At 40.4% G+C, this 23539-nt stretch overlaps 1 protein-coding gene across 3 annotated transcripts in view; it reads left to right on the plus strand.

Moving 5' to 3' along the window:
- The first annotated feature begins 15599 nt into the window (after positions 1-15599).
- The window catches only part of RASGRF2 (Ras protein specific guanine nucleotide releasing factor 2), a 134895-nt gene continuing 126955 nt past the window's right edge, over positions 15600-23539 (plus strand). Inside the window, exon 1 of one of the 3 annotated variants that reach the window (XR_008447713.1) lies at positions 15600-16179. Coding sequence is in view for 2 of the 3 variants with exons in the window: in XM_009560298.2 (XP_009558593.1) it covers positions 15895-16179 (285 nt within the window). In the remaining variant the exon portion in view is untranslated. The remainder of the gene's footprint in view (positions 16180-23539) is intronic. The other 2 variants (XM_009560298.2, XM_009560297.2) reach the window with 2 other exon arrangements.

Consider the following 23539-nt stretch of genomic DNA (forward strand, 5'->3'; position numbering starts at 1 on the left):
GGCTCATTTCCTTGGGGTCTCAAAGGGTGTGATGCTGCCCTCAAGTAGACCAAGCCCACAAATGTTCCCTGGTCACTTTCGTCCCTACTCATTCCTGCAGGAAATCAGTCATTGTTTTTAGTGATGCTACACACAGTTCTTTGCTGTTCTTCAGACAAGGTGTCTGAGCAGAAGCAGTTATAGCGTGGGTTACACAAAATCATCTTCTCTACGCTGTCTCATAGCTGCAGACCTCCTAAGAGGGCGGTTTGCCCACTAAAGCCCTGATAAAGCACCTAATAGGAGCTCTTTGATAGCACAAAGGACTTGGGTTGGATTTTTGAATGTGGTCCTTGGCAAAGAAACAGCCATGGAAAGAGTGTCAGCTGAACAATGCAAAACATGTTCTGATTAGGCTATTTTGACTAAGAGCATAAAGCACAAACTAGCAACACTGCTCTCTGGTTGCATTGCCTGCTGGTTTCCCCGTGGGGAGGAACCCTCTGGCTGACAGGAACTCTGGGCTCTACAAACTTCTTCTCTGCATTTACCACCGTAAAACTGAATAATTATCACAGTAGCACAAGTCTTTTTCTTATTTCATGAATAAAGCATATCAATAATTATTTTTTTCTTTCTCCCCATGCAGATAAGCCAATACAGCAAGAGTAACACGAAGTAAAGCATTTTGCACAGACTGGATAAAACAGAGTTTCTAATGAACATCCAATATGTAAAAGTGTCAGATGTCAGGTTGGAGGGATATGACTGTAGAAAGAGTCCAGCCACAAGGGACTGTTTAGTTTTCTAAATCAGTTATTCAGAACCCGCTGGTGTATTTAGAGAATTTTCCACAGGGGATGATGAAGAGAAGCTGTTGGAGAGCATATCTGCCTCTGTCTGTCCCCTCTCACAGTCAGATTTCCAGCTGGCACATGTGCCAGGAGCGTCTTGGAACTGCTGCAGGGCTGCACAGAAGAAATAGACACCACTTGTCAGGTTCCTTGAATTAATTATTTGGGGTCATTTCACTCCCTTCTGTGTCCATTTCCCACCAAATGAACGAAACGTGTTGGAGAAAAGATGGCACAAGCCATTCTGCCATCATCCTCCATTTATTCAGATGCTCGAGGTCTCTTCCTTTATTAATTTTCTCTTCTCAAGCAGGTAATTTTTTCTTTTGCAGATATTTACCAAAACTTCTGCAGAATTGTATGCAGCTTTGCCTAGTCATTAGGCCTTGTCCTGTAGTTCCAGAAAGGCATTTTAATCAGTTAATAAATAAGTACAGTCCCTTAAGTAATAGTTATTATCTAAAAATGTACAGATTATTCTTGGTGTCGAAAGCAACCTTTAAAGTTATTGGCAAAAGAAGTTCTCACTCCAGCTGTAATTTTACTGTTCTATGCTCTCAGACCTGCATGAGAAAGCACTAAACTGATGTTGCAGAAACTTACACCACTTCCAGAACTTTATTCTGGAAAAGTTATTATTAAGTTTTAGATATGTCCTGTGAGCTGAGTACACTGAGGTTTCTGCAAAAAAGCTTACATTTGGAGATTAAGGCATTGCAGCTAATCATGTTTAAACACCATTAAGACAGAAGGAAACAAGACAATAAAGTCAGCTCTGGAACTGCAGGAGGCGTCACTCAGTCCTGTACATGCTCTTCAGCCAGAGTGTGCAGAGTCTTCCAATGTTTTTAAAATTTCAATTTGGCAGTAAGGCTTTGATGGCAATTTATGCAGATATGGGTTTTATTTCATTAAATGCAATTATGTCCCCTCCAGAAACCTACTGCTGCCGCTTTGAAAGTGCAGTAACACAGTTGGCTTAAAATGTTCCAAGACACCTTGATGGAAGGTGGTCTCATCTTCCCACTTCAAGGCCTGGAGTAAAACTTTTTTTGCATCAGTGCCAGCAACTGAGTGACAGCAAGGCAAGAACTACTCATAAGTTCATTGTTTTTTTAATTTTCAGCCAGATGAGCAAACTGGACCAACTTGCCATATAATCACAGGACTGCTGTTGCTTACATAGAGCAATTAGTAATAATGTGTAGCAGGGGTAGAGGAGAGGAAACGGGCTAAAACAAGGGAAAACCCCACTGTTTTAAAAGGCAAGGCAGTATTATGTCAAGTTATGCTGAATGAGACGTTGCATTTGAGATGACCTCCAGGTTTGGGTGGCTTTTGGCTCCAGTTTCACAAAGCATGTTTTCTCAGAAAAGTATCTGTGCCACCAAGAAAACTGTTCCTACTCTTCTCTGTTCTGTTCCTTCCTTTGCAATGGCCAAAATTTGTTTGAATTTTGGGGCATGAGTTGTGTGCCCCCAAAACTGAACAGTTTGGAAAGGTTTTTTTTTTTCCATTCTGACATTGCAGCAGCAGTTTATCCTATAATCTGGTTTCGCCAGCAGTTTGCAGAAAAAAGATCCAGAGGTAGCCATCAATCAGAAACTGAACATGAGTCAACAGTACCGTGCTGTTGTGAAAAAGATAGAAGCTGTTTGAAGCTCTGGAAGCAGGAGTGTAAGCAGTGCTGGTGAGGACTCATGGCAAATGCCATGTCCAGCTGTGGGCACCATGTCAGGAGAGACATGGACCTAGCAGAGTGAGATCCAGAAAGGGACGTGGTAACAATGAGTTATCTGGAAGCAGGGCCAAGGAAAGATCGTACACTGGTTTAACATGGAGAGATGAAGACACGGTGACCGTGTTCTGAAAGGTAAAAGGCAGCTCCAAACAAGGACCAGCTTGTTCCATATCCCATAAGGATATGGATAGACAGAGATGTAACATTGCAGAGAGGAAGGATTGTTATTCATCAAGGGAAAATTCCTAAAGGCAAGGTTAGCTAATTGCTTCAATAAATGTGGAGCATCTAGGAAAAAAATATAGTCTTGGAGACTTCCGAAGCTGGGGAGATAAATGTCAGCCTGGGATGATGCTGGGTTTGCTGAGTATACCTAGAGAAGGGATAGGAGTAGCTTTTTAAGTTTTTCCAAGCTTTATGAGTCAGTTTGTACATATAGGGTTTTATACATGTATCAATGAATAATATATTCCTACATCATGTACTAGTATCTGTGTTTTTGCCATCGTTGTAACAAGCTTTATGGTTTGAGTAGCCAGGGAAGACTAGTTTCCTGCAAAAACTCTTTCTCAAAGCCTACAAAATATAAGTGATATTTTTTTGTGTTTTGCCACAACAGGCAGCCACAGACAGCATCACATCATTAATATGGACTCAGCTTGTAAGGGCTACAGCAACAGCAAGTTCACATTGAAGGTGCTCAGCCAATACAGCGCAGAACAGACACAGCATCAGCCAACCCTCTTTGCAAAGTTCGTGAACAGATCTGTTTGGGTCTGCATGTACAGAGTATTTATGGCCAAGCAGCACAAACAAAAATGGCAGGGTTATGCCCGCAGAATTTGTGCAAGTTTCTAATGTGCAGAACTGAAGGAGATGCCGCAGAAGATGCTGTTTCAGTAAGGAGGGGTGGCGGAGCTGCCACTTGCAGTGAGTAACTCTGCCAGCGAGGTTACCTCCTCATACACAAATGAAGAGACGCTATTTTTCAACCCAAGGATGCCTACAGCCTGGCTTTTCTATGCAACCCCATAAACAGGCCTTATCAAAACCATTTGTTTTCCATGGCCTTTGAGTCTTCATAAACTCCTTTAAGAAAAAAGCAAAAAGCTCTCAAGATAGAGGCAAATATATTATCAAGTTTGTATGTGTGTTTTGTGGACATGTGGCTAAATGCTACTGCATACTGATCGATTCATTTGGAGGAAGGCAGGACACCATCGTAACTCTTTTATCCATATGGGACATGCTTTGCTGCATTATGACACTACATCTCCACTGACTTCACTGTTTTAAAAATTGTTTTTATTTCATAATTGCCTTTACCACAAACTGCATTTAGCCCAAACTTTCAATATAATTGATTGTAATGAAAAATGTGTTTGGGGAATAAACTCTTGCTCTAATGCAAACAGATTTGTATGTCTGCTCAGTTTTTCTAAGCAGACAAGCACTGCAGGAAATCTGCGCATAGCTGTATTTTTGTTTGATTAATTAAGAAGATTAGCTCAGAAAAGGATGTTTTAGAGGTAGAATAAAAGGGCACTTTGAGATTTTATTACCTTTCCAGAATATTTTCTTCATGAAGTGTTTTGCAGCATCTGGGAAGAAAATAGCACAGAGTGCAATAGCACTGAGTATTACTAATGAATCCAAATGAAACCGGTATGTTGTTACTTCAGGTTTTTGTTTTATCCTTGCCTATCAAACTCCTTTACCTAACTCCTTTTCTTGTCTGTTCCTCAGTTTTGCTAGTACTTCTAATTTTAACAGCTATTCTGGTGCATATATGTTAATAGACATATAATTTATGCAGAACATCCCAGTAAGGCTGACAATGTACAGCTCACAGCTCAATTCAAGCTAAAGAAATAATTCAAGAAAGCACAGCATAAAAGTAGTGCAAAGAGAGATGAAGTCAGAACAAGAATTTTTATATAAATTATATAAATTTCATCTATATTTAATATTTATGTAATAACACAAATTTAATCTTATCAGATGGCTCTAATTTTAGACAACTAATATCGCTTAACTGTTGAGGAAGAAGGGAATTTTGATGAAGAAGACTGAGTGGCATAGAACAATAAAACCATCATCTTTATATAAAAATAGCTGTGTGTATATATGTGATATATCCAAATGTGAGTCAATCATTTATCATGATTACAAAGTATTTTCACAGCCATAGATGAACAGGCAATTGCAACACGATAAAAATTACTCCAGCTGTCATGGTTGCCTAAATCTTCTGCAAGCATATAGGTAGGTTTAATCATGTCAAATTCATTTCGTTCTTACCTACAGAGAAAGGAGCAAAAATTAGCAGGAAAACTCCTAGTACATTTAGCTTTTAAAAATGATATATTCTGTATTGTCACTGGTACAATAGATGGGCTGGAATAGGGGCAATGAGATACAAAATGCACCAGCCTAAGCCCATTTCCACCTGGAGGATTCTCCAGGGGGGAGTTTCTTGCTTTACAGAGGAAAATGGCTGTAAATGGGAAGGAATGTGACTCAACAGATGTATGGGACACACTGACCTCTTTCACATTATTTCTTTTCCTCCTTCCTGTAGCTCTATGTGTTACGAGACTGAAAATGGTCAGGCTACATTGACTCATTTATATTATCTACTGACCAGACAGCAGACACTAATTCAGAGATAAATGAGCAATCATTTACCCTAGCGGAAATTTTTTAACTCGGAGTAGGATTTGTTCACATTACTGTCTTTTACTGAACGTGAACCAGTGACCTGAGGCTATAAACCTCTGTTTCCCATTACTAATTCCACTTACCTCACTTTGAGCATTTGAAAACTTTTCTGAAAAAAATACTGGAAAACTTTCAGTACTTTACTACTGGAGAGGAATAACCTGGAGCTAATGTCCCCTCCTGCACAGACCCCAAACTTTGTGCAGTCGAGCCTTCTTCTGCTGCTACCTGAGAAACACATAACAAAACTCTTACTGAAACAATTTCAATACAACCTGCGTCTGCCAAGAAAGCATCTCATACTCCAGACCTCTCATTTTCCTTTCTTTCTGTTACACTGCTTGTTACACAGATGCATAACACAGAAACATAAAAACATACCCTCAGGAAGAAAAAATCTCAGTTTTATAGGATGAAAATCCTTAATCATACTTAGTAATTACATCAATAACTGTTTACAGCTGCAGTATCCTAAAATGTTCTTTGAATCCAATGGAAGTAACATTTAAAAGAGAAATATATACATGAACAATTAATAAAGATTATTACAATCCGTATTAAGAAAGTATGTACAATAGATATACATAACAGAAAGAGTTCTGTCAAAAATCTCAGAAGCTGATTCTTTGGGATATAAGGTAAACTTTACCAGAAGTGCGTACGCTGAAGGTATCATGGAGAAGTACATGGGATGTATTTTCCTCTCATAGTCCAGATGAATGGGACCAGTCATCTGAAGTTCTTCCAGTGAGTTCTCACTGACTTACTTTAAAGTGCTTTTCAAATGAATTGATGTCTTTATTCACACTGCATTGAAACTAAGGTGCAAGGAAATGCTATAACACCTTTAAGGCCAGTGACTTTCATTTTAGGAAAGAACCAAGGTGTCTTATGTTCTTCATGCTGTAACTGGCAGTGATTTTTCTAAAGGCTCATAGAAAAATAATTGTTCAACTAGCAGTAAACATTTCTAGGAAAAGATAGTATTTAACCTCAGACTTGGAGGGATTCTGAAGAATTTTCTGATATATAAGACCCTGTCACTTTTGCAAAAACAAACCTAAAATGCCTGAATTTTGCAGACAATAGTTGAACAATACAATTTTCCTAATTCATTTCTTCCACAGAGTTTAGGGCTGTAACCTTTTTAGAGGTTTCTGCATTGAGCACAGTTTATGATGGATAATTTTTTTAAAAAAATCTTAAACCTGGGAAATTTTTTTCTCACCCAGTTTTACACTGCAGGTTTCACATCCTTACTTACCTATGCTGCAGACTCATGTACCTATAGGTTGTGTTAATTCCAGATCTTTGTCGCTTTTCCTTAAGAAAACTCTAAGGCATTATCTAATAAACCTTTCCTTATATCTGAAAAAACTACTATGAGATCGCTATATCTGATCTCTACATCTACCCATATGTCAGAAATTCAGAGTTGTTTCCCCAACACCATTACATAACACACCAAAAAGTAGAAACAGTAAATATCAGCAAGAAGAGTATTTTCATGTTGACTTTTTGGTTAAAAAAACACAACTCAAATAAGAAATAATCTTGCTCAAAGTTCTCAAGTATGATAAATCTAACTTTATTACTGGTACAAGAAAAGAGCATGTCAAATTGGAACAAAAATACCTTTCAGGTCTCCTCGCTACCACTGGTATTTAACAAAAAAGGTTGTGTTAATACTCAAAACAACACAACTGATTCAAAGACAAACAAATGTAACAACAGTAATGCAAATGAGTGAACTCAAATTTTATTTTTTAAATGGTAAAATTATTTCTCTATTCCTTTCTTACCATGCATTCAAGAGGAATCTACTCATGAAATAGGTCACCACTTATTTCTGCAGTAAAAAAGACAAAGTGTATTTTTATATGGTTTCGGGCCTTTATTCACTTTTGCATGTAACAGCAGTGGCTTTGTGACAAGAACAATAAATGTCATTTTTGTATTCTGTTTAAATATATATTTGCATAAATATGAAGTGCAATTAATATACTTGTGCCTTGGAAAGCATTACACTATAAAAGGTGAAGTTACAGTTTGTTTTGTATGATGTTGAATATAATTGCAGCTGGATGTTATTTTGATGTTTTTAATTTTTTATTATGTTTCCTTGAGCATTTTTTCTCCTTTGTACTTTACCTTCTTAAAAAAAGAATTTTATTTCTTTATTCCTCAGAAAAGCATGCTCCTCAGTTCCTTAGCAGCTACAAAGGTTATGAGCTGAGAATCTGAACAACAAAAATTTGGACCATGAGGAACATGCAGTAGCCACAGCAGGTCAGAAATTACTGATACCTGCTATCCATTTACCACCTGCGCAGAAATCCCCCAACAAAGTTACTGATGTTAAACTCAGTTCTTTTACTCTTGTTCATTAAGACTGTTGTTTGGTGTTTTTTTGCTAGTATGTCTGGGGTGATAACATAGACTCAGATCATTACTGTCGGGGCTGCTCTACATACAGCCCTTTAAGATGTTTTTTTCTGTGGTTACACACATTTTCTCCAGACACTCGCACAGTCCCAGCTGCATCTGCATGTATTCATTAAAATGTTTTTCAGTATATTGCATCTGTATCAAATACAAATGCAGCATTCTCATAAAAAAGGCATTTTCGCAGAAATTTCACATGATCTTGAGATGATGTGGATACCCTGCAAAGTTTGATTTCTCCTAGGAGAAAGGTGGATTCTGCTTCCCACAAAACTAATTTCTATGGGATATGGGTCTGCCTACCTACAAAGTAAGGTGCTATAACTTCTGAAAGCTGCTCAGCTGCATAATACATTAAACATCTCTTTCAAGATCACTGTGGGGAATGTTACTTCTAGTTTATCAACCTGTTTCTATTGAACTATGCACCCCTGTGGCAGATTATTTGCCAGCTTCGTGCCAGATGGATAGAATTGCCTGTATCAGTATTGAGCCTTGTAAACATCACAGATTCTTTCCAGCTTTACTTACTTATTCCAAATGGCACCCACTGCACTCTCTGTATCTCTCGTTGAATCTGTGGGGCTTACATTTTCCCCAGGGGATGAGAATGCTTTAATATTTTGCACTTTTTTCCTATTTTTATGCCAATAAGTGAGTGTATCCTGACAGAATAAACAAAATGTGATTTGCACTTAAGCTCAATTCACATTAAATAAGAGAACCAGGGAAATTTTATCCTACTATGCCTTTTTCATTCTGAAGTCATTTTCCCAGTTACCAAGGGTTTTCTGAAACTTAGAGTAATCATATCCTAGTGTCTGCTGAACTCTGTACTTGCAACAGCTCAGTCAGCAGGCTGTCTCTCTTGACTCACATTTGGAGAACATTATGAAAACTGTGTTATGACATGCCAATGTCTTTGGAACATTTAAAGTACTAATTTAAGCTGTCTTAACAAGACAGAAGAGACAGTTGAGAACTGTCCCAAGAACAGTTGAGACAGTTTCATGCTTTGGCTATTTGTGAGCTGTAGGACAATACTCTTCTTAAGGATACTGCACTAATCATAGAATCATAGAATAGAATCGCAGAACAGTTTGGGTTGGAAGGGACCTTTAAGATCATCCAGTTCCAACCCCCCTGCCATGGGCAGGGACACGTCCCACTAGACCAGGCTGCCCAAGACACCACCCAACCTGGCCTTGAACACCTCCAGGGATGGGGCAGCCACAGCTTCCCTGGGCAACTGTGCCAGTGCCTCACCACTGTCATAGTGAAGAAATTCTTCCTAATGCCTAGTCTAAATCTGCCCCTCTCCAGTTTATACCCATTCCCTCTGGTCCTATCCCCACAAGCCTTTACGAATAGCCCCTCTCCAGCTTTCTTGTAGGCCCCCTTCAGATACTGGAAGGTCGCTGTAAGATCTCCTCTGGGCTTTCTCTTCTCCAGGCTGAACAAGCCCAATTCTCTCAGCCTGTTCTCGTAGGGAAGGTGCTCCAGCCCTCTGATCATTTTTGTAGCCCTTCTCTGGACTCGTTCCAACGGCTCCGTATCTTTCTTATGTTCAGGATTCCAGAACTGGACATAGTATTCCAGATGAGGTCTCACAAGAGAGGAATAGAGGGGCAGAATCCCCTCCCTCACCCTGCTGGCCACGCTTCTTTTGATGCAGCCCAGGATACTGTTGGCCTTCTGGGCTGTGAGTGCACGTTGCCGGCTCATGTCAAGTTTCTCATCGACCAGCACCCCCAAGTCTTTCTCTGCAGGGCAGCTCTTAATCACATCATCCCCCATCGTGTTTGCCCCGACCTGGGTGTAGGACCTTGCACTTGGCCTTGTTGAACCTCATGAGGTTCATACATGTCCACTCCTTCAGTCTGTCCAGATCTCTCTGGATGACATCCCGTCCTTCTGGTGTGGCAACTGCCCCATGCAGCTTGGTGTCATCAAATCACAGGGTCTGTGAAATTCTCATTACACAGCTCTCAGAATAGGGAAAAAGGGAGTAATCTTGTCCAATTTAAAAATCAGGGCTCTGCTCTGCAAGTGATAGTCCTGCTCTTTTCCTCAATACGAAAAATCCTAGCCATGTGATAAAAGTTTTAAAATACTATTTTCACTTCACTTACAATCATAAATCTGGAGCTTAGTTTATGTCTGTTGTGTCTTTATTAGATAAAGTACTTCTGGAGCTTTTAATTAAGTCAGTAAGTCTGCATATCTTTAAGCCTTTGGTCAACAAGCCGAATAATGGCTCTTCCATTTTAATCCCGGTTAGTGAACCTTTGCTGTCATCAGGCAAAGGAACCAGCTGAAAACAGACTCAATAAGAAAAGTTGTCTTTTTCTTCCCTGTGTGGCTTTAGCATTGATCTGGACTATCAGTCTTTCCACATTAGAAATGTTGCTTTCTTTTCCAGCATTACCCTTGATCTAATCCTTTCACTTCATGTGCGGTATTGAGCTGATCCTACCTGATTTTGCTCTCCCACATTATTGCCTACCAGCCTCCTCAGTCTGCCCCCACGCATGCTCACTGGTCTCTTTTTTGCCCATTCCAGAGTCTTACCTACATGATCTCCGCGGGTGATTTCCACCACTTTACCCACCACCTGATTTTCCAGCCTTACCCAGAGGCCACAACTCTCATTCTCTGTTGCTCCCAAGTTTCTCTTGCCTGTGCCTCTCCCTCTACCATCACCTCCCAGTAACTCCTTCCTCTGTTTCTTTTAGTTAGGATCCTCATGCTGCCTTCTCCAGTTCCTCAGCCATTCTTAGCTCTCACTTACTCATACTGTCTTCCTCTTCTCTTTACCTCCTATGCTCTCATTATCAGTAGTATGCCAATCAGGCTGAATTCTTCCGCTACCCACTTGCTTTTGCCTCCTGCCTAAATAATGTTGTTTCTTCCATTTAATTGAGTCCCTTGATTCCAGCTTTTCTTTTTGTTCTGTCTGCTCTGCTTTTCATTTTCTTCGTCCTGACATCCTGACTGTGAGACAGCTTCTGCTGTGCATTTGTTTTTCATTTTCTCAACTGTCTCTGCTTTTTATTTTTTTTTTATTTTTCTCTGCTGTCCCTGACCACAGACAAGAACTTCCTGAAGACCTATATAGCCACACCAAACTGTTTCTTTCAAATGTTTCTCCTCTTCTTTTAATATGCTTCTCCCAAAATCTCAGCCAGTAACGTGCCAGTTGTACACTGAGGATGCTGCCTGTCACAGCAGGACGGGCATTCGCTTGTACTTCTTTTGACTCTAGCAATCTAATTTTCTGCATAGACTAAGTTGTTCCTAGCGTGGATCCATTTCTTGCATTTATAAAGCATTTATCACAAAGAGACTAAGGCATTAAACCTGTATGATAATAGCCTCACCTGTGTAATAGCTAAATGACCTGCAGTTCTCTGCTTTCTGCTGAAATCTCCCACTGAAAGAATTGATCGGTCCCTTTGTTACCCTTCACTGTGGCAGTAAAAATTCTTTCTCTCTTCAGAGCTCTTAAATCCTGTGAATCTGTGCATGTGGAGCTGCAAAATAGGTAGACAGCACTTGCGTATGTTGTAATGAGATGTCTCTCCAATGCATAGGACTACCACACTCACTTCTTAAAGTGCTCTTTTTTGGAAAGATGTGTGAATGGCATCTTTGCATAGAATCACCATGAAATTACCCTCACTGCTGCTCTGTGGAAGACCTGGAGAGGGACTGGCCTGGGATTCCTGAAGGAGGGAATCTCATGAACACTTGTTCCATCACCTTTCTCACTGGGCTGAGATGTATGTGTAGTTTATGTCTTTGCCACAGGAGAGCTAATCCCAAGCATTTGTTGCCAGCTGCCAATGAAATAAATAACCACAAAGGAGGAATTCTTATGACCTGTTATGCATAGTGATTTAATATTTTTTAGCCAAGAGAATAAACCCCAGAATGTGTCTAGATAAAGTAAATATTTTCAAATTATGTCAAGAGGTATATTAAGCTCACACAAATTTGTTTGTAGTCATTGAAAATGAGAATGATAATTGGAATATGACATTTCCATCATCGTGAGAATATCCTGTTATTTTCAAGAGACTCAGGACTTCTACCAGTGATGTGGAACATGATTTGTTGAAAATTTTCCTACTTTATCAGATAAATAAATCTTAGCTGAATATTATAAATAGCCTTCAAACAGCCAAATTGTGCTACAAGCCTTGAAGAACAATCAGTTATGTCAGCACTTCTGTATAAATAAAATTACAAAGAAGATATTTGTTCAGTTCCATTTTTCAGACAACACAGAAAAAGAGATTTATAGGTATATTCTTAGTGGAAATCTAGTTTCTTCCCTGTAAGATAGTGTAGCAGCTGCTCAACAGCTTTACAGAATTAATTTGCATATGATACATTGCCTTGATGTGAAAAGGTGAATAATGATTTACTTTCACAACTGACAAATAAACAATAAACATTCCAAATGTATAACAACAGATAGCAAATACATAGAAACTCTGACATAAAAATGATAGCACAACAATACATCTCCATTGTTTTAATCAACTTTTATTACCACTACATTAATAGCATTTTTCCAAGGCATTTTCAGAACAGAGGCCTAAATTTTATATGCTTTCTTTTTTTTTTTTTTACAGATTTTCCTGTCACCTGTCACACAGAAGAGTGACAACTCACTGACTTTGCCCCCTGAGCTCTCACAGTCACTTCTGGGTAGAATTGCGTCAAAGATTGCACTGTCATACAGTGCAATATATTTCTTTATTTATGACAGCCTTGAACAACATGTTATGAATTAGTTCCCAATGGAAATTTCAAGGTAAGCATAGGCTAAATGTGTTAGGTTATCTCACATGTGAGATAATGATATGTGACCACAACATTTCACCACAGGTTTATAGAAAACTCCTTGGGGCCTATAATGACACCACTTCGGAATGTGGTTTTATAAATGGATCCTCTGGAATTAAAATACACAAAAAGGAAGTTAAGGAAATTATAGAATAAAGAAAAACAATGTTCTTATCTGTATGTTCTCTTCTTAAGAGTCCCATGGAATAAATTACATTAACAGACTCCTTTATGTGTGTTCGCACATATAACTCAATCATTTTCACACATATGAATTTGGCCTATAATTTCTTTTTTTGAAAAACACAAACAATGCCTTCTTCGTTGTTGGCAATGAAGAAATAAATTAAAAAAATCCCCAAACCATATTTACTTACATGTTTTTAGACATCTTAGACAGTATCTAGATGCATAGACATATGGTAGGGAAAGCAATATAAACTGTTTTGTGTATTTATAAGGATGATGAAATAATAAAATTTCAAGAGAACTAAATAATACTTTGAACAGCAAAGCACAGGAATTCATGACAAACTGACGGTTATGCAATCAGTGTTCACTGTAGTGAACAGGAACATTAGAAGCCTCATAATTCCTGTGAGTTGCCAGGCAATCACATATTCAGCATTTTCACCTTAGCAAAAATGCTTGTGTGCCTAGGAGAAAATGATGTAGTAAAAGAAGCCTCCTATTTTTTTTTTAATTTAGTAGTTAAAATTTAACTCCTGTCATTTATTTTTACTGTGTGTCTCAGGTGTTGTGGTATAACAGACGGTGCATAAGAATTGCTGATTTATGCCAAAGTTTTATTAATGTACAAATTACATAGGTTGGGACAAAAACTTGCAACCTTTGCTTGGCAAACATAGGTTCTCACTATAGCATTTGGGCATGATACATGATGTGTTTGCTTTGGAAAGCACTAACTACTCACTTAGTGTCAAGTATGTGAAAACTCTCTTTTGAGTTGTGGTCTGCTTCCTTCCTGTAGTTTCACTACCTTGCCATCAACTTACATCAGCAGATACAGTATCGCATAAAATGTCACACATCGAATTAATACTGACTGTATAGTACAAGAAAAGTAAGACTGAATTAAAGGTGCATTGTAAGAGGCGAGTAAGCACCCAGTCATTCAGGTGTGAGCAGTTATTTCATATACAAATCAACCAAATGATCGCCAATCCTTGTCCAAAACCTGGACTTCCTTGGACATTCCATATTAAGCTCAGATTTCATTACGTGAAGCTACAAGGGAAACCAGTTAGTTCCAAGAGGATTTGTGCATCTATGTGTTTCTTCTGATACAAAATTGTCTGTTCACAGAATGAGAGCCTTAGAACTCCACATGGATACGTAGTTCCTGTAAATAACTCAAAATCATAATCGCTGACAGAGATCAGAGTATTTTCTGACTCATTCTGTCTGTTATACGGCATTCTGATTACTATAATTTTCTGATATTTGTTTGGACAGCCAGTGAGCGAATCAGTTTTCTTCCTTACTCATAAGAATTAGTAAAGCAGAAGACACAGAAAGGTACAGATGCAAAATATGTTTTTAAACAAAGGAGTTTCATAGAATCATAGAACAGTTTGTGTTTGAAGGGACCTTAAAGATCACTTAGTTCCAATCCTCCTGCCATAAGCAGTGAAGAAACAGAAGCCTTTGATTTCCAAACAAAGACATAACTTGGCTACTCCTCTCTGTTCTGCTCTTTGATAACATTCACAACACCTTTAGACTGCTGGTATACTTATAAGACTCAAAACAGACGGCTGGTGGCTTTACAGTAGTGAATAAGATTCCCATTCATTTAATAAAGTAACGCCCAGCACTATTATAAACCGGTATCTCTGCATTGCTGTATCTCAACACCTTTTGAAAGTTTCAGATGCCTTATTTTGTGAAAGAACCTTAAAAGGAAGCTTAAATAATTTAGTAAATTAAAAGCCAAAGGTCCTCTGGCTGGTAGAAATTCCCATACGGCTTACGTTGATTCCAGCTCCTTCGACAGAGCTTATTTTTTACATTCCAAGTCTGACCGTACCTCATTCCGCTGTCCTGGCTGCAGAAACAAACCCGTGCCTGCTGCTCGCACTACTGAACTCGCTGCAAAAATGAACCCATCTCCTCTCCCAGCAGAGCGCACACGGGTTTGCTGTTGAGGAGGCGACGAGCCACCCTCTTTTCTCTCAGCTGTCCCCACACGCTCATCCCCCAGCATCCTCGGGAGCTGGAGGCTGTCCTCACCCGTGATGCAGCCACGGCACGAGTTGGGATCTATAAATTGTCTCTGCGTGCAGCACACGAGCCGTGGCACACAGCAGCCTCCCCGCAGCCCTTGACGGGTTTGATTTTTTGCTCACAACACGGATGCCCGGGAAGATGCGGGATTGGGGTGGGAATCCGCGGGGTGAGATCTCCTGCGGCTCTCACCTCCCCCTTCCTCGCCTCTAATCGGTGCCTGGCTAAAAGCCACGGTTTTCTGCTGTTTCACTGGGGGTTTCACTTCTTGCTTTTGCTTTAATTCGCCACGAAAGCGAAGTTACTACTCCCGCAGCCGTGCTCGCCCAGCCCTGCCGCTTTCCAAGATTTCCACCCAAAAAAATTCCGAAAGGCGAAAAACTACCGGGAAAACAACCCAAACCACCATTCCCCACTTCATCCCCGTCTCCGGGCACTCCCGGTGCCCCCCCCCCCCCCCCGTCTTCCCGGGTCCCTGCGGTGTTCCCCCCGCTTTATCCCCATCCCACGGCCTCACGGTGCCCCCCCCTTCACCCCTATCCCTGGGGGTTCCCTGTGCCCCCCCCCCTTTATCCCCTTCCCGTGTCCCTGCGGTGCCCCCACTCCCTCCCTTCATCCCCATCCCCGGGCGCTCCCAGTGCTCCCGGTGCCTCCCCGTTCATCCCCATTCCAGGGTCCCTGTTCCCCCCCACCCCCTTCATCCCCTCCCCGCCCGCCGGGAGGCGGCCCCAACCCCCGGGGCGGAGGGAGGGACCGGGGCTCCGCAGCGACGACTTTGCTTTTTAAATCGTTTTCCAAAGCGGATTACGGCTTGATCCCTCTCCACGTCACGCCCGGAGTTGCCCGGGGGGCAAGCTCGCCGCCTCCCGTGCGGGAGGGGACTGGGACGGGTAGGAGGGAGCTGGGGGGGAGGATGCCGAGATGCCGAGCCGGGTTTAGCGGCAGCCGAGCCGGGTTTAGCGGCACCCGTCGGTGCGTGCCGGCGCCCAAGAAGCGCTGCCGGCGAGCGGAGCGCTGAGCGCCCCGAGGGCTTCGAATCTCACCGCCACCACCATGCAGAAAAGCGTGCGGTACAACGAGGGGCACGCCTTGTACCTGGCGCTGCTGGCCCGCAAGGAGGGCACCAAGCGGGGCTACCTGAGCAAGAAGACGGCGGAGACCAACCGTTGGCACGAGAAGTGGTTCGCCCTCTACCAAAACGTGCTTTTCTACTTCGAAGGGGAGCAGAGCGCCCGGCCCGCCGGCATGTACATGCTGGAGGGATGCAACTGCGAGAGAGTGCCGGCTCCCAAGGGATGCGCCGCCGGCAGCGCCAAGGATGCTGCGCTGGACAAGCAGGTACCGCCGGGGGCACCGACGGCCGGAGGGAGGGGTGGACGGATGGACGGATGGAGTGAGAGCGAGTCGCTGCTGGGAGGGGACTGTCGGAGGGAGGGGGATCTTCCCCGGTCCCCAAGCCCCCATGGGAATGTCCTGGAGCGCTCGGAAGAGAAGCAGCTGCTCATCGAGTGATGAGGCTGGTGGCATTCCCATCCCATCTAATGACTCTTCCTTCTTTCCTGACTGGTTTCACCCCCCCGCTCTAGTGCCTGCACGCCTGTTTTCAGCAGAGCGCCCGGAGAGCAGCATCTCACAAACTCAGTGTTCAGTCATCTTGGTGTTGATGGTTCTGTGATGCAGCTACGCGTTTCTGACCAAACTCAGTAAAGGAGAAGGGTGTGCGAGGGGCTAAAGTACCAAAAGAGTGCAGACGGATTGCAAGGAGTCGCTGAGCTTGTCCCTGGGCAGCGATGGGGCTGCTGCCTCTCCTAGTGATGCTGTGAGGGGTAGGAGGCTCTCAGCTTTCCCATGCCAGGAGCCAGGCCGGTGACAGGGAGGCCGGGGCGAGCGTGTGCCCTGGTTTACAGACTGCGCCATTCAGCACAAGTCAATGGGTTCTTTGCCAGGCAGGTGTTGTGAAGCCGATTGCGCTTGCGACAGAAATGGTGCTGCAATGCCTGAGCCAGATCTTGTGGGGTTTTTATCAGGCGAAGAACGCTGAAGGCTTCAGTGGGATTCATTCCCAGGAGGGTTGATGGTTTGTAACGCATGAACTGCTAAGTTCCACCCCCCAAGAAAGCTGATCAGCTTGACATGTCTGTGTTGAACAAGCAAGTTGTTAAATACTATCTGTCTATTACATAACTGTGAAGAAAAGAGCACTGTAGTTGTGCAGCAGAGATAGAGATCGGGTATCTCAACCACACATCTCCTATTGCCTCATGTAAATTCTTGATCCTGTTTGTTGCCTGATTGAAATTTGTTTGAATCTGCATCTGGCATGCCCTGCTGCCTTTCTCCCTGAAGAGGAGAAACCAGACAGGTCTCAAACTGGTTTGGAAAAGTTTGGGTAACCGTAAAGAGGGTGGTTTCAAGCTGGTTGTAGGTGTTTCTTGCTGATTGCTAGAAGGGACACAGACCTAAGTCACGTTCTTAAAAGTGGCACATCTACATGCTGTGCTAGTGTGGTAATTTTGTGAGGAGTGCTCAAAACCTTCTTACGTTTGTTCTTTTTTTTTTTTCCCCATTTAGAATGAATATTTCTGTGCTTAGGCAGCCTTTGAGATAGTACACAATTTAGCAAGTGAACTTTGGGAAGTTGTCATGGGTATAGTTCTGCCGTATGGGCCCGTCACATTCTGAATTGTCGCTTTGAGGTGTGTTTTTTGTAAGCACTGATAAATGAAATACTGGAAGTTTCCCTAGATGAAATTCAATATGAAAATTTTCCTGTCTGCTTTACATTAACTTAGTGCACTTGTTTATTGGTAGTGTTATTAAATTACAACTTGACTAAGAGAACTTTGCGAAAACAGTGCCCTTCCATATCTGTTCTCTGGGAATGTTAAGTTGTGCTTTTATAGTGCTGAATGTCTGTGTTGTTTGTAATTACATTTAGTGGTGCAGAGACAAAATAATTACAGGTCAAGAAACTAAATTTTGCTTTGCTTTAAACGTCAACTATATTCACATTTTTAAGAACAGCAGACTGCTATTAAAGAGGCAGAAGAGCACTTCAGTTTTTCTTCTTGGTATCCTAGTTTGAGTTCTCAAGGCAAATCATCAGAAAATATCTTTTTAATGTCCAACTTTGGCTTGATGCAGAATAAAGCTTTTGTAGTCAGTAGTTTTTTTGCGTCAGTAGTTTTTACTCATTGAAGTCAACCCTTGTTTGTCTATTTGTATAGACACAAACCTTTGCTAAGGTGTACAGGAAAATTCCTCAGCAACTAAAACGCATCAATCACGGGAAAAGAAGAGAAATATTTGAAAATGAAAGTGGTTTTTTTTTCATTTAGAATATATGTTCATATTTTTATAGATGTAAAGTAGTAAACTGTGACCCTTCAGCATATTAACAGAGGAAGACAAAGTTATCTTAATCAGACGACAATGAAAACTCAAGTGTTGTACTTGTTAACTTCCGGCAGTATAAAAATACTGCCTAGATTTAATTTGATTTGGTTTCACCACACAAATGTATTAACATAATGAAAAAAATGAGCAGCTCTGTGCCATTTTTTTAAGAATCAGATGTCTGTTCTCCAAAAGAGAGAAAAGAAAACAATAATCTCTGTCAGTTTGGGCTTTATTTGCCTATGTAGTTTAGACACATTAAAGTGATACATGCTATAGAGTTACACAAATGAGCGCGCGAGAGGAAGAATTATTCACATGAGAGAACTTTATCAGCATCCTTTGAATATTTGGAAAAGCAACACATTTTCTTTAAGTAATGTAACTGGAGATCATGGAGAATTCATGCAGAACAAATATACTTTGTTTTCTTTAGTGTGCAGACCCTTTTAATTTTAGTTTGAGTAGTTTAAGGATTGCTTTTCAAGTGATACGCTGGGTGAGAACTGTGCTGAGAAGCTGCAGAGTTCATTGGGGAGAATGCTGGAGCTGTATGTCCTGATACAGGAGACACTATTTTGGTCAACAGATGTGTTTGGGTATCTATCTCCCAACAAGCCCAGCAGCTGAATCATTTCACATTTAACCACTACTGGTGCTGTTATGCCATTCCAGTAATCCATCATCAGGGGACATTAAAGTATTACAGGAACACTAACACCATTTTGTGGAAGATGCCAAATGCCTTCATAAGATTTGCTGTAATATTAAAGTATTAAGAGCTTGGAAAAAAATTGCAATGCTAGAATGCACATTTTTTTGTCTTTTCCATTAATTAAGGTATTAGGATATTTTTTTTCCTTCAGAAAGATATTTACTTCAAAGCAAATTCTTTTAAAACTACAGTAAGTTTCTTACTATTAAGAGATTGCATAATGCATGAATCAGTTGATAGTCTGGGAATATGAGATCAAATTGAGTATGTTGCAGATATGAAATTATTTGTAGGGGCAGTTTTTATTTTTAATGAAAAGTGTTTTGATCTCCCTTAGATTTTAGAAGAGTTTTTGTAAATGCCAAACAGGTGTTGCTATCCACTGTCATTTCACATTTCAGAAAAAAGGACAACAGTGAATAGCAACAATGTGGAAAAAGCTGAGTTTGGAAACAGCAAATTAAGACATGAAAATACTACATGTGTAAAGCCTGTATTCTTATATTAGTTAAACTGCTTTCTTCCCACAGGATCTGTAGGCTGTAAACAAGTGCAACTCCCCAAAGGTCTTCCACTGTGACAATGGCAGAGTTGATGAGAGTGAATTGCAGCTTTTGTTTTAAAAACCCTGGAAAACTAATGGCTTTGTCTTAGGGACTGGCTGGTATCTTTCAAAAGTAAAGTAAAATGCCTAAGAATTGTAGTTTCTGCAGTGTTTGATAGGAGACTGGCACTTGCTATGCCGCAAATTCACAGTTATTTTTTATTAAAAAATAATGGAGGCAAGTGAATAGAGGAATATTGTCATTGTTGTAGTTGTTGTTATTATTATTGTTATTATCTGCATTGGAAGGAGGCCTGTATGTTTAGTTTCTTTCATAAATGTCATTTGAATACACGGAAATGTTCTGAAACAGTTATTAATAACTGTCTTAGTGTATTTAAGCTTGTAAATATTAAACAATTTGAGCAGAAACTATTCTTTGTATCTTGTCTGCAATAATCTTTCTCCCACTTAGCAAAATTAAATGCGGTATTAAGTCCATGTCCCCACAGATTAACCGAATCCAATCATTTGAATTTTTTCTGCTTACTGTAGCTCTGTATTTATTTTATAAAGGACATGGTGATTTTGCAGTATTCGAAACCTCTCTGTTTTACATACATTCCTTGAAGTGATAAGGCAGGGATATGCCACAAACAGCTTTTGCTGTACCTCTCTGCTAATTTAGTATATATGAAACCTAGCAAAAGTGCTGAAAGGTAATTTTTTTTCGCCTGAAGATGTAATGAATTAAAAGTTATCTCTTGACTTCTACTGGGCAAAAACTGCCTGTGTGGTTTCGCATCGTATGTCGGTTATATGTAATAGGTGGCTGAGGAGTGGTGTTATCTTTTTGGCAAGATGGCTCGCCACCTTCAGGTGTAATATTGTCCATAAATCTTACTGGTTGCATGTGGGCAAGTAACTCCCTAGGTTGTTCCAGCAAAAGGTCCACTGGAGATGCCCATGTTTTAGGTAATTCCTGCAGCATTTAATAAATAACACATGTATTTATCTTCTCACTATCCCTGAATAAAAAAAAAAAAAAAGGGTTTTTTTTTTTTTCCTTCAAACTTCTTTTCCTTTTTTTTTTTGGATGGACTACCTTCAGCAGAAGGAGTTAAAGAAAACGGCCAGTGGCAAAGTTTTAAGCTATTTGTGCTATTAGGATTAGTGTTTTTTAAGACCTTCTCATGAAAGAGTCCCTAAACAGTTCTTGCATGAAGACAACTTTGGGGTAGCTAGCTCTTAATTGCTCTCCCAGGTGATCCCTGTTTCCCTGCCATCATTTGGGCACTATCTTGAGACAACAAGGTTTGTGGGCACAATCAACACATATGCTGGTTCAAACTGCTTTGATATGCATTTAAGGAATAACTGAAAAATTATTCACTCACATTATGCTCAAGGCAAGCTACATGGAAGCTTTATCCTCTGGCTCTTTGTGCAGAACTGTAAACTGAATTTACAGTCCGTTTTCTGGCCTGAGGCAAAAGTGGTAGATAAATAGCAAGGTATATAAACCTTGTGATCTCTCCAGGGACTGAACTTCTCTATTCCGTAGATGTTTTGTGTTTACCTGCATGCTTAGTAATGAGCACATTTTGGGGATAAAGAGAAGAATAGAAAATGTCATAGTCATATTTATTGCTAATTTACCAAAATTTAAGCATTATGTTTCTGCTGTAGTGTTAGAAATGGTCTGTAACTAAGCAGAAGTGGGGAACATACCCAGCTGAGAAGTGAGTTACAGGTAGATCTACTTTATTTTTGACATGATTTCATCTTGAAAGGTTAGTTAAATCCACAGAAATGTGTCTTGAAGAATACTGATGCCATTGAATAGTTTAATATTAATCTTTGGCTGTCTTAATCCATGTCAAGTGATTTTGGTCAGAAACTGGATAGGGGTCTGTTGTTTTCTGTTCTTGCTTCCTGTTCTTGAGTGTCTGTCACACTTGAGAGTAAAAGTCAACAAAAGTGACCCCCCCCTCAATATCTTAGTCTGAAGAGTAATTTAAAAATCATTGTGACGGATGGTAATAAGACCAGATTTTGGTGAGACAAAATATTATTGAAGAGAAATCAAAGTATTATTGAAGAAGTCCTTCATATTTCTCTGTGAGATATTGTAAGATACTAAGTATTACAGTATGCTTTAGCTCCTTAATTAAGTTGTTGAAAAAAAAATTAGATCCCAAGGCAAATAACATTTGGCAAAGGCTTATTTGTGGAGTTGCTGGGAAATCTTTTAGCTAACAGGTGAGATGTTAGCAAGTGAAAGGGCGGCAGCAAATTAGAGATGGATTAGAAGTGCATGGCTGAGCATGAAGCCCAAAAAATGTAACACAAACTCTTACCGTGTAACAATAATGTGTTACACCTTCTCTACCTTAAACATCACAGGAAAGTGTGATGCAAAAGTCACCAGAGCCTACATACAGCATTGTAGCTCACACTGATAACGTGAATAGCCAAATTCCATTTAAAATACAGTATTGTAACAGTTTAACATGATTTTGGTTCTTCCACCAGTCTTATAGTCCAATCCTGGTGCCTTTCGAATATTGTCTCCTTTGTTGGCAGAGTTCTGTCTGTTTGGCTTCATCTGCTTAGTTCTTCAAATGTAAGAGGAAATGTGTAGAAAACAAAAAAAATCTGAGCACAAAAATAGCAAGTCAGTCCCTAATGTACTGGATAATTAAACACCATTTATCTGAATTTGACTTTATTTAACTTTTAAAATAGATTAATTTTTTTCTTCGTCATTATCTAAGCAGACTGGTGAGGCATGTACCCTATTTTCCTATGGTCACATGCTGACCATATTAGTTTCTCACCGTGTACCTGAATAGAAGATCCAGGCAGAGCCTCCTCTATTTCTGTAGTAATACAGCCACATAATAATAGACTTTATATATTCATATACTGCATAATACATTGTCATAATTAGTAATACAGCAGCATTTTTTTAATCCACTTGGTGAGGATTTCCCATCCTATAAATCTGCATATACAATAAAAGCTATCGTAGTTGCTCAGCTGCAGTATGTCTGCATTACTGAGTAGTTTATGAAAAAATGAAGGGACAGATCACCTTTTGGTGCAGCCTATTACGGTTCCTGGCATCTATTCCAACACTACATCTTGAGCATTCATGACATCCAGTCCGGTTATAGAGAACTGACTGCTGCAGGACCTTCTGCCCGCACTGCAAGAGGAGCACTCTAGGTACTAGACTTCCACTGTGTGACTTGCACATACAGTAGAACAGATTCACACGCACACACAAAATCCCTTCAGTGCAGAAAATCTTTAACATAGACCTCACGCAGCTGGTGCAGATCACAAGGTTTGAAAATATCAGTCCACCTTTTTTGGCCATTCTTAGCCTCAGGTTTTCGCTGCTAACAGTGGCACACTTCTCTGGGTCCAACATTTTAAAGCAAGTTTGGTACAAAGGCTGCTGTGGTGTCATGCACCCACTTTTCAGTGTGACTGTTCTAAGCATTCTCACTTTGTACTTCTTAAAGTGGTGATGGACTGGCCTGGTTTAGGTCATCTGTCACAGATCTACTGATGGGGGAGTGGGTAGATTTTGTCTGGATTGAAAACAGCATTAATGGGTTTTTTTTTGTTGCCTGATTGTTGACCAGACACAGCAGTTCAGAAAGACGGTGTCACTTGCCTTTTTCTTACAATTGAAGGAAAATGAAATTCCATATAGGACCTCTTTTCAGATTTTTCTGCACACCAGCCGTTACTGATGCTGTAGATTGATTGGAGGACAGGTTGGTTTTTTGGTTTTTTTTTTTTAACAGTGTGCCTGTGCACTAGATATCCAGCAACATATGCTTAAAGTCTAGCTTCCAAAGTTTTTTTTTTTTTTGACTTAGCAGTCCCTTAAGGTTTTTTGTTTGAGGCACAGGATGAGTATATCTAGAAATAGAGGCTTCTCCAATTCAATCCAGACATTTCAATATCTCTATTGTATTTTCCATGAGTTCAAGACTAACTCAGGTTTAATAGGAAGTGTTTATTAA

Source organism: Cuculus canorus, chromosome Z (genome assembly GCF_017976375.1).
Source record: "Cuculus canorus isolate bCucCan1 chromosome Z, bCucCan1.pri, whole genome shotgun sequence".
Taxonomy (NCBI): domain Eukaryota; kingdom Metazoa; phylum Chordata; class Aves; order Cuculiformes; family Cuculidae; genus Cuculus; species Cuculus canorus.